This window comes from Falco biarmicus, chromosome Z (genome assembly GCF_023638135.1).
Source record: "Falco biarmicus isolate bFalBia1 chromosome Z, bFalBia1.pri, whole genome shotgun sequence".
NCBI lineage: Eukaryota > Metazoa > Chordata > Aves > Falconiformes > Falconidae > Falco > Falco biarmicus.
This window is the reverse complement of record NC_079311.1, coordinates 12,152,399-12,163,477: the sequence shown is the minus strand read 5'-3', so window position 1 is coordinate 12,163,477 and position 11,079 is coordinate 12,152,399. Positions and strand designations below refer to the sequence as shown.

Genomic DNA, 11,079 nt, shown 5'->3' with positions numbered 1-11,079 from the left:
CAGCACCGCACAAAGCAGAGCGAAGCCCGCCGAGCCCTGCCAGGCGGAGCTGAGCGGAAGGGCGAGCCCCGGGGGCGCTTCCGAAGGTCCTTCCTTGGAAGGAAGAACAAGCCGGGCAGGCTGGAAGAAACCAGGCACAAGATCGGTGTGTCAAGCCCGGGCTCTACCGCCACCGCAGCCTTCTCTCGCGCTGCGGGCCGCGCTCTATCGCGACCGCTTTGTGCCGCGCGGCCGCTAGAGGGCCCCAGCGGCGCGCGCTGAGGCCGCCCCCCGCCCGCCGGCCTCGCCCCCTCCCGCCGCGCGCAGGCGCCTTCGCACGGGGCGGGCCGCGGGGCGGGGCGGAGGGGGGAGGGCGGCTGCGATCGTCAGCGCGATGGCGGCCGGCGGCGGCGCGGGGCCGGGGCGGCGCTGGCTGCTGAGCCTGTGGCTGTGCGCGGCCGTGCTGCCGCGGGCGGCGCGGGGCCTGACGGAGGGGCTGTACTGCGGGCGGCGCGTCTGCTACGAGGTGCTGGGCGTCAGCCGGCAGGCCAGCAAGGTGGAGATCGCCCGCGCCTACCGGCAGCTGGCCCGCAAGTACCACCCCGACCGCTACCGCGGAGAAGCGGCGGCGCCGGGCGGCGGCGGCCCGCAGGCGGCGCACGAGAAGTTCCTCCTCATCGCCACCGCCTACGAGACCCTCAAGGTGAGAGCGGGACCGCCGCCGCGGCCGGAGCCGCTCCGGTAAGAGACAGCGCCGTGGCGGGGGGCGGCGGCGGGCCGGGGGGCGCGGCGGGCGGGCGGGCGGGGCGCCTGACCCCGGCCGCGCGTCTGCCCGCGCCGCCGTTTCCCTCGGCGGTCCCGTTTCGGGGACGGAGGCGGCGCCCAGGCGGGTAGGTGCGGGGCGGGGGCCAGCGCCGGCCCGGGTGCTGCCCGCCCCTCTGCCGGTGCTGGCACCGCCCGTCTCGGCGTGCGGGCTGCGGGGCGACAGGCGGCGAGAGCGAAGCGGCCGTGTGCCGCGAGGAGAAGAGCCGCGGCTGGGGACGTGCGCCGGAAGGCCCGTGGTGCCCTCCGAGTTCTGCTCGACGGCTGCGGCTCGTCTGCTGCGTCCGGAGCGCGGCGAGGGAGGTCCAGCGCGGGGACCCTGCCCGGCCGGCGCCCGGCCGGCGGTGGCTGCCCCCGGTAGGACCGTCGGAGCCCCTCGGGTTGACACCTCCGTGTCTCTGCAGCTTCGGTTTGGCGTTCCTTTGTCAGCACTTCGCCGGCTTGCCTCCCTCCAGCAGTCAGGGAGGGGGAAAAACCAACCTTCTTCAAGAGCCAGTCCAAGACCGCAGGGAGGAAGGATGCAGTTTTCCTGAAAATCCCATTGTAGCTAGAATTTGTTTTTCTGAAAGTGCCTTTGCATTTAAAACGAGCCAGTTTGGCTTTATCTTTGAGGCGTACCATTAAACAAAAAAGTGACAGTAGCGCATGGGATCTATAAAGGAGGCTTATCGGGCCAGATGTGTGGCTTGGCAAAGGTGGAACTCGGGAACTCGGCAGAAAGAAACCTGTAAGTGCGTTAAGGCTACAAGGGAGAGAAAAGGGAACTTTTTTGCGGGTAGGAAAGGAATGCAGTTGAGGCTGACAAAATTCGATTTCTCATCTCTTAATTACATGGGTGAAAATGAGAAAAACTCCAAGGAGCTGAGGACAATGAGATTTTGAAACAGCCTTCCATTGGATAGATTCCACAGCCCTGTAAGCTAATTCTAAAACATTTGTAAAACAATCTCTTAATAGGTTCTTCATCAGAAAACCTTATTTATTCTCTGGTCCATGTGGATTCACATTCTGAAGTTAAAAATACGTAGATTTTAGCTGCCTGTCTTTATTTCAGTATTAAAGATCTTTGTGCAGTGTGTGCATGCATATGACCCCATATGGCAGATACATGTGAGAACAAACTAATTGAGAATATGAGAAAAGGACCAAAGATTTTTCTCTGTACTTCATACTCGTTTGGGCTATTGCCAATTTTATAGCAGAATGGCCATTAATAAGATGTAAAACACAGCTATAACAAGAGTAAGTGAAAGCAGGAATCTGAACCTGTGCATATTTTTCATCTCATCCTGCAGGATGAAGAAACACGTAAAGATTATGACTACATGTTGGATCATCCAGAAGAGTATTACAGGCATTATTACCACTACTACAGCAGGAGATTGGCACCTAAAGTGGATGTCAGAATAGTGATTCTTGTTATGGTGTGTGCCATCTCCGTGTTTCAGGTAAAATTTCATGTTTACGTGACACTGCTTAATGAGTTTCTGCATGGAAGGGGAAGTATCTGCAGCTCTCATGATGTGCCAGGTATTAAACAGTGGCCATGAGGAGGCCCCTTCCCATCTGCTTTGGTAAACTTCTGTGTGGTCTCCATAACAAATCTGAAGTCAGGATAGACTGGGCAAGATTTTTGACTGTCCTTGGTACCTTGGACAAAAGTAGAGATTAGTTTCTTTTAACGGTAGGATATTTCATGGAGACCAGTGCAGCTTTTCTGAAGAAGTTCTTCATGGCAGGCTCAGAATAGCCTGTTCCTGAGCGCTAGCAGGACTAGCGCTCCCAATAAGCATGTGTCCGTTTGTCAAGCTGGATAAGTACTTTTTTAAAAAGAGATCAATTACATACTACATTCAAGACTCAATTCAGATGATAGGACTGAATATCAGGAGTTTACTAATGTGTGAATCTTACATTGCAGTGTATTTTGAACACCACAGTGAAGTCAGGAGAGAAGCGAATTGGGTTTAGCGAAGTTTGCTCTGAAGGTGGTAGATCCAAGGTCAAGAAAACAGCCTGCGTTTTGGATGAGAAAACTTGTGCTATTGCTGACAAATACTTAAGTGAAAGAAGATGCGTAACTCTTTTCTTTAGGATTCATTAGCTTACTTGTTCAAAATGTCATCAAAAGTACTCCAAAAATTTAAGACATGTAGATACAACTTATTCTGTAGTACAGGTAGCTCACTTTTTAGTGGGATATCTGAAGTTAAAACAAAAATGTGTTGATCAGAATGTCAGAGCTTGGAAGATTAAATTCCAGTGGCATATGCAGCCAAATACTTGATTTCTCTTCTGACTTGCATCCAGTGGCAGAGTTTCATTTCACCTCTTATTTCTTGTTTTGGCTGTAAGTGGAGGTGATCGCTTTTCTGCAGTCCAGTTGCCAGATGTTTGCAAATTCAGTGTAGATGCCTGTATAAACTGATCTGCCTCTCTTGCTTTCTGTTTTTTCTGCTTTTTGGCCTTTGTTAAGGTTGTATTATGTGTATATGCCTGCCCTTTGTCTTGGTGAACAGTGTGAAATACTGCTTTTTTAAAGAAGTTGTCCCATTAAGACACATTCATCCCAGGCACTGTATTTCTGGTTGGTTTGGGGGTTTTTTCCCCCTTGAAATTGAGAGGGTAGCTGGAGATTAGAGAGGGATGCTGAGAATCTTGTAAAGTGAATCCTGTCAGACTAATGAGATGTCATATTCTTAAGTCATGTTTAATTAATGTTTTAAACAAGTAAAAATTTTATACTGAAATGTTCACACACCAGCTACTTTATTTATAAATCCAAGGGGGCTTCTGAGAATGGGCAGCACCAGCCTAGCATTAACCTTCAGGAGATTACCATCTTCTTGTGAGCAAAACTGGTCTGAACAGTGTCTGCTTGTCCTTCTTTGTCACTGTATATGGCTGTGAGATATATATCTATATATCTGTTTTCCAGGTGCCTTACGAACTGTGGAGGAATAATTATAGCTTCTGCAATACTGCGGAAGTACTCTTACCTTCAGGTTTTACTCTTGCTGTAATGTGATTTTGGTTAGAGTTGTATAGCAGCATTTTCTTTTTTCCTGGCAAATCTCCAAGTAGGATTGTGTCTGTATAAAAACATGTTTTCTACTTTTACTCTTTAATTACAGTTCTTCAGCTGGTGGAGTAGTTACAACGAAGCTATCAACTACCTAGCTACAGTGCCAAAATACCGTATACAAGCTACTGAGATTGCCAGGCAACAAGGTTTACTCAACAAGACTAAAGAAAAAGGCAAGAACAGGCGCTCTAAAGAAGAAATTCGCGAAGAGGAGGAAGAAATCATCAAAGACATTATTAAAAATAAAATAGATATAAAAGGCGGTTATCAGAAGCCCAAGATACATGATATCCTTCTATTTCAGATCCTTCTTGCTCCTTTTTACTTGGGCAAATACTTAGTTTGGAACTGTTGGTGGATTTATTGTTTCTCTATTAAAGGGCAAGAATATGGTGTGGAAGAGAAGCTGTATATCATACGAAAGTACATGAAAATGTCTCCTTCTCAGTTTGACAGCCTAGAAGATCATCAAAAAGAGACCTTTCTTGAACGGCGACTGTGGATACGAGAAAAGTATGAGGTGGGTAGCTCTGGTGGAACAAGCTAATGTTTGTTATCCAGCACTTCCAGAGTAAAAATAGCTGTTTTGTGATACAGGGCTATGTGAAGCAATGCTCCAGTTTTAGCTGTTGCTTTCTAAATTGGAAACTGTTAAACAACCACTTGATGTGTTTTCTTTGACTTATTCTCATGGTCTGGTAGACAACAGCTCCTGACCATGCCCATGGATGTAGGAAGAGATTTGCTTGGTCAGGGGACGTCCATCTATGCATACATGATTTAGCTGAATCTGATGAAAGGCTTTCTTATAACAGTGTGGTACATGGCAAAGTTATTACAGTAGGTTGAAGACTGTTCTCCAAACAGTAAGAATTTGTAATGAGAATTACCTGGATCATCTGAAACTCCTATTTCATCAGTCTTCTAAACCATGAATTCCTAGGTTGTGGTTTTTAAACTGTCCCTTGACAGTTCTTTGGCCTTCAGTGAGCCAGGGACTGTTGTTGCTGTGCCGTGAGCCCATTCAAGTAAAGATGGCATATGAAATACCACTGGGCACAGCTGCGAACTCTTGCCACGGACAGCCCCTTGCTAAATAGTCAATGAGTGGGTTTTTTTAAGCTTCTGTGAGAGCAGTGAAAGAACATCAGCCACAGCACAGAATTTGGAGTCCACAAAGACTGGGGATGCTGAGGGGTGGCAGATGGACAAAACACTTTGATTGTTCCATAGAAGCTCATCTGTGGCCCATCTGGGTGGGAGGTTTCTACAAGAGAAACTGACAGTACGAACTTGGCCTGCTTAAGGGGAAGAGGAGACATTGCTGCTGCTCTGCATATGCTGTAAAAAGAAATGGAATGGTGGCAGGACTGCCTTTGCTGCTGGCAGACCACTGAAGATAGGAGAATGCTGCTTTAAAAGTAGGCAGGGGTGGATTAATCTAGAAGCTTGTAAAGGAATATAGTAAAATTCATGCTAATGTGAGGAAAGGGGTAGCCAACAGGTACATACACATGTTAAATTATGATGGGTTTGCTAGAAAAGAGTCTGGAAGTCCAAAGATGGAGTAATGTTACTAGTCAAAGCAGGTGTTATATGGAAAAAGTAGGATAGAGTGAATTTCTTTTTTTTGTAGAGAAAAAATGACATGATTTGGATTCCTTACTGTTTCTAACTACTGATGTTTTGGTCACTGAATATGAAGGAGCTGTGTTTGCCAGAAGTGAAGTCTGTTTAGCCCAAACGCATCTCCTGGGGTGGTCAGCAGTTGATTTTTAGTGAAGAATACATGAAATTTGCACCTATATAGCAATATTTATCCAGTATAATTCGCGGCTTTGGGACATCCTGAAAAGGAAGTGGTATCTTTGTAGGTAATTGCTTTAGTGAGTTTTCCTTTAATAAACTTACCTAGTCACTCCTTGAATGCATTAAAACTTCCATTGTCTGCTGTGCCATCTGGTCATGAGTTCAACAATACATGTAGAAGATAGGTTGGGGGTTTTTGAAGCCACCCAGACACCTGTGTGTTCTTGCATTATTGGAGGTGGGGAATAATTATACTTTATTCTCTTTCCTTGTGCTGCCTGTGCTCCTGTGTACCACTTCCATATCCTTACTTGAAACTTAACTATGTGTTTTCTAAGCTGAAAAATATGTTTAGGTGTTTCTCCCCAAAAGCTTCTTTGTTCTTTGATCATTAGAGGTGCCTATTTGCATGTTAATTAGTTTTCTAATGTCCTTTTAGCATGGGAAGGACCAAGAATTCAATACACATGTACATCATGAAGCTCCACAATATTCTGCCACCCCCCACCCTACCCTGTTACCTTCCTAATGACTCCTAAAACCTGTATGATCACTGAACATTGAGCGGTGTATTTATAAAGCCATCTATAGTATTTTTAAAATCTTGTTCATGCTTAGCAGAACCTTAGATTTAATTCCCTTCTTGGAAGAAGTCAGATGATGCTGAGATGACTTAAACCTGTACGGTGTTGAGATTTACACTGGCTGTATTATGTAAACTGCCTTCCAGACTAAAACTGCAGATACAGTTGCTTTTTTTAGATATTTAACTCTGCTGATAATTGTAGATTTCATTAAGACAACACCATTTCTTGACAGAATGTAGTTACTTGTCATTTGGTGCCCTGAATAACTAATGTAGAGATACTTAGTTGAGAAACTTAATTAGGAATAAAAAGTTCTGTAGCAGTATTTTGTCTAGGTGATGACTTTGAAAGAGGAAAACAACTTAAGTGAGGAGCTGAACAACTGCATTGAACAGTATGTGTGCGGGGAAGGTATTCTGAGCATTAGCGGTTCTTTACTGTAAATCTTACTTTGTTGAATGCATGAGCGTCTAGTTCTTTTAGCAGAAAAAGTTGTGGAGCTTGCAGCAACATCTTACAAAGAGATAATTCTGCTTTCAGCAGAATGCAGAGCATCTCGACCACAGCCAGTAGGCTCCTCCGTTGAAGATACTCCTACGCTTTGTTGGCCAAGGTCTGCTTCTATGTTGCAGTTCAGTCTTGTGTAAAAACAATAAGCTGGTGAATGGTTGAACTATGAATGCTTCATGTCCCCCTTGAGGTTCACTTAACTGTTTCTTCAGCCTTATTAAAAACTTTCATCTGTCTGTCAGATCTATAAACGAGAACAAGAGGAGGAGTTAAAGAAGAAGATGGCCATGGATCCCCGATGGAAGAGGTATCGGCGGTGGATGAAGAATGAAGGACCTGGAAGACTGACTTTTATTGATGATTGAAAGTTGCTGAACAAAGTGTGTGCTGATATTGAAAGTGATTTGCAAAACTTTTCACTACATCATTCAGAGTTTTGTCTGCTGTGGCTCAGCAGTGATCTAAAACTCAGGAATTATTAAATCAGGCCAAAAAATAATACAGGTTTACCATTTTTATAAATCAGACCTATTAAACAGGCTCAGCTAAATGTACATATGCCACTTACTTGGGGATCTCGGTGTGGAATTCATTATTCCAAACAATTATTTTCTCTACATATTTCATATTCATGATCAGTGGAACTGTAACTTTAGTCTTTCTGAAAATATTTCTAGATCAGTCCTTGAATGTCCCGGTTCTCCCTTCTAAACTGAAGCGTTCCTGCACATGGACACTTGAGCAAGGGCCATTTTCTGTTTTCCCCTCTCTCTTCCTCCCTACTTTTCAATCTAATGTCTAAGATGCCAAAATGTTTTTTGATGTAGACAATATGGGGATTATACCAGACTTCTTTTGCTATTTCTGCTGCGGTTGGAAATTAATTTTATTTTTTGTGGGAATAAATGATGCATGGTTGATCATCATTGTGATGCAAATAAGCCTTAATTCTTTGTTTTACAGAGTAATTAATGAAGTAGTATGTGTAGATCTTTTGCGTTTGGGTTTTCATCTTGTGTGTTGGATTGTACCTGCTTGTTCAGAACAAGTATACCAGTGAGTATTAATCTACTAAATGTGACATTTCTTTCACCAAAGTATTGGTAAAAGGGAAAATGACCCTTTTGTTAAAAAGGGCAATTTTGATGCCTTATGTAAATAAAAAGTTTATATAATACACACACTGAATTTATTTTAACTTCTAAATCTAAAGTATTCTTTGTGTTTATCTCTTCTGATCAGACCTCAGAGTACTTGGAATAAATAATGCACAACACCATGATGTGGTTTCCTCTGTAACTCAGCCCAGGTCAGAGTTTCCATGATTTTCTGGTAAAAGGGATTCTGTTACCGTATTTCTATTCAGGAATTCTACTGGGGAGGTGACAGGTGGGGAGTGTAGCCAGTTTGGGCTGCTTTGTCATTTATCACATCTGTAAAAACAAGTTCCTCAAAAGTGTTTCTACTGAAAATGGTACCAGGTTAGCTTGGCTCCTGTTGAGATCATTCTGGGAGAAAAGCTCTTGAACTTAATATTCCTGCCAAAGCCGGTAATAACGAAAATAATCTAAAACTCCTATTTCATCAGTCTTCTAAACCATGAATTCCTAGGTTGTGGTTTTTAAACTGTCCCTTGACAGTTCTTTGGCCTTCAGTGAGCCAGGGACTGTTGTTGCTGTGCCGTGAGCCCATTCAAGTAAAGATGGCATATGAAATACCACTGGGCACAGCTGCGAACTCTTGCCATGGACAGCCCCTTGCTAAATAGTCAATGAGTGGGTTTTTTTAAGCTTCTGTGAGAGCAGTGAAAGAACATCAGCCACAGCACAGAATTTGGAGTCCACAATGACTGGGGATGCTGAGGGGTGGCAGATGGACAAAACACTTTGATTGTTCCATAGAAGCTCATCTGTGGCCCATCTGGGTGGGAGGTTTCTACAAGAGAAACCGACAGTATGAACTTGGCCTGCTTAAGGGGAAGAGGAGATGTTTTAAAAGTTTTAAAATACTTTTTGATTAATATTTGAAGCAGGATGTTTCTGATGCTGCAAAGGTGACCTGTCCTCATTCTTTGAAGGAGGAGTTTCTATTCCTAAGCCCCTTCTGGTTAGCTTTTACTAGTTCTTGGAATGTCTCATTTTTCTGTTTAAAATAATACACATGCAAAAGTCTGTTAGAAGTATTATGCTAAATTACTTACATCTGTGTGCATTAGTAAAGTTGAAGAGTAACTGCTAGATCTGTCCTTCATCTCTGCTGTGTGAGATGAATTAATAAACTTAATTCACCTCATATTTAACGGTCAATTCAAATCTAAGACTTGTTAAAGAATATATCTTGCATAAGCTGTACTTACTTTCCTGAAGTAGGTTTGGGGACACTAGTGGTGTGGCAGGGACAGTGCAAAATGTTCACGTATTGCAAGACTCACAGCTTGGGTATATTGCTGCTTCATCCCCCAAGACAGCCAGCCTCCTGTAAAAGTGGAGGGGGGAAGATTGAAGTTGCTGTAATAGAAACAAAGGGAATAAAGGTAAGCACAAGTGAAATGGTACTGGTTATTAGGCGAGACAGTTATGTCTGGAAAGGAACCAGTCAAGTGCATGCAGGAGGATCCAAACCTGCAGTCACAGTCTCACAGGCTAACGGCTCTGCTGCGTTTGCCCTTGTGCCTCATTTTGCTCCATCCTTTCCCTTCCAAGCCAAGTGTTTGGGTTACGCAAATAAGAAGTCAAAACACAGACCTGTTTTCCCTTTTTGCCTGGGTTAGTTCTAATTAAGTTTAACTTCTTGACCTGACACTGTGGCAGGAAATTGGTGCAATGGAGGGGCGGTCCCTGGGGAGGACAGAACAGTGTCTTTCAGCAGCAATGGTGTCTTTGTCTTTTAAACTGTGGCCTGGTACCGAGTCAGTGGAAAAGGGAGAGTCAGCAGGTATTGTACAACCTGCTCAAAACGAGCTATTCTTAACATATGAGTCCTCTGAAAATAATTAGGCACAGGCATAAATTCGTGGGCTGCAGCAAAAATGTGCTGGGCAGTGACACTGCAGTCGCATCTCTCTGACAAAGGATGGAAAAAACTCGTGTCTTTACAAAGCTAGCAGCGTTGCAGTGACACCTCATTAGCTGAGCCTACTGACCATTCCTAGCCTAACATCTCATTGTACTTCTACGTCATGTCTGTCTGCTGGAAATAAGTTTTCAGGTCCTATTTTGTCTTGGAAATAAAGTTGACAAAGCAATTACATAGGAAAAAAAAACCAGGAATGAGACTGCTGACAGTTACAATGCTGTACCTAGTAAAGTCTACATTGAAGTGACGAGAGAGAAGTGTTTGCATGAACAAGTGTTGCTGGTACTGGGTAGCGGTGAGATCTTCGTGTGGAAAAGCGTGGCAAGGTAACAGGGTCTTGGAGAGGAACCGCGTTACGGGCCCATCAACTCTTTTCAAAGAACTGTATTTGTTAACATGTATGTACTTTCAAATATATAGTGTATCTAAGGTGAAACTATATGTTTCAGTCAATATGCAAAACGTATTTGGAGCCAGGGCCTTTCACGCTCAGCGCGGGTCTCTTCCATGACCTTGCCGAGCTTTGGCTGAGGCTGGAGCATCCGTGGCGGCTGCCTCTGTGTTCAGAGCAATCGTTTGAGGCGATGAGCTTCATCCCACTTTTTAACAGCCTGGCAAACCGATGGCTGGCAGAGCCCTGCCAGAAGGCGAAGGGACCCCAAAGGGGCTTACAGTCCCTAGCGAGACAGCCACGGACAGTGCGGGGGGACGCAGCAATGCTGGCAGCGGGGCAGTTTGAGCCTGACAGCTGCCTGGGCCAGAGCGCACTTTCTGTCAAACCTCTGCAGGCCATTTAGAACTCCCTTTTCAATTTTTTTATCCCCTCACTTGCTATCGCCCACATTTTTTTTATTTTTTTCTCCCTCTTCCTCCCTTTTTTTTATTTTTAACCCTCCTCCCTTCTCTCCCCCCCCCCCCCCTTCCTTTTTTCCTCTTCTTCCTCTTTTTTTTTTTTTTTTTTTTTTTTTCCTTTCCTGCCCTATTTCAGCCAACGAGATTTTCTGGCCCCGGAGCAGCCGGAACCCCCAGCCAGGGCGGCTGCCGGGGCCCTGCGCCAGGGCGTGGCCGGTGGGGCGGGGCGGTGTTGGGGGGGGTGCCGGGTGTGGCGCGGGGCGGAGCCGGGGCGGGGCAGTGCTGGGCGGAGCCGGGGCGGGGCGGGGCAGTGCTGGGCGGAGCCAGGGCGGTGCGGGGCAGTGCTGGGCGGAGCCGGGG

General features: G+C 45.5%; 1 protein-coding gene across 3 annotated transcripts; it reads left to right on the top strand.

Moving 5' to 3' along the window:
• Positions 1 to 343: 343 nt before the first annotated feature.
• DNAJC25 (DnaJ heat shock protein family (Hsp40) member C25) lies at positions 344 to 8,071 on the top strand. 3 transcript variants are annotated; one of them, XM_056325028.1, is made up of 4 exons: positions 344 to 682; positions 2,097 to 2,249; positions 4,335 to 4,406; positions 7,035 to 8,071. In XM_056325028.1, the coding sequence occupies exons 1-4, from the start codon at positions 374 to 376 to the stop codon at positions 7,155 to 7,157; spliced, it is 657 nt and encodes a 218-aa protein (XP_056181003.1). In that variant the 5' UTR covers positions 344 to 373; the 3' UTR covers positions 7,158 to 8,071. The 3 variants fall into 3 exon arrangements, with proteins under 3 accessions (XP_056181003.1, XP_056181002.1, XP_056181001.1); XM_056325027.1 differs by lacking the exon at positions 7,035 to 8,071 and adding an exon at positions 5,523 to 5,813 and having other exon boundaries at positions 346 to 682; positions 3,936 to 4,406; XM_056325026.1 differs by having other exon boundaries at positions 349 to 682; positions 3,936 to 4,406.
• Positions 8,072 to 11,079: the final 3,008 nt, after the last annotated feature.

Coding starts and splice junctions, on each gene's coding strand:
- DNAJC25 (XM_056325026.1), top strand. CDS start 374: ATGGCGGCCGGCGGCGGCGCGGGGCCGGGGCGGCGCTGGCTGCTGAGC. Junction 2,250..3,935: donor GTGCCATCTCCGTGTTTCAG/GTAAAATTTCAT, acceptor CTTTAATTACAG/TTCTTCAGCTGGTGGAGTAG. Junction 4,407..7,034: donor GGATACGAGAAAAGTATGAG/GTGGGTAGCTCT, acceptor TCTGTCTGTCAG/ATCTATAAACGAGAACAAGA.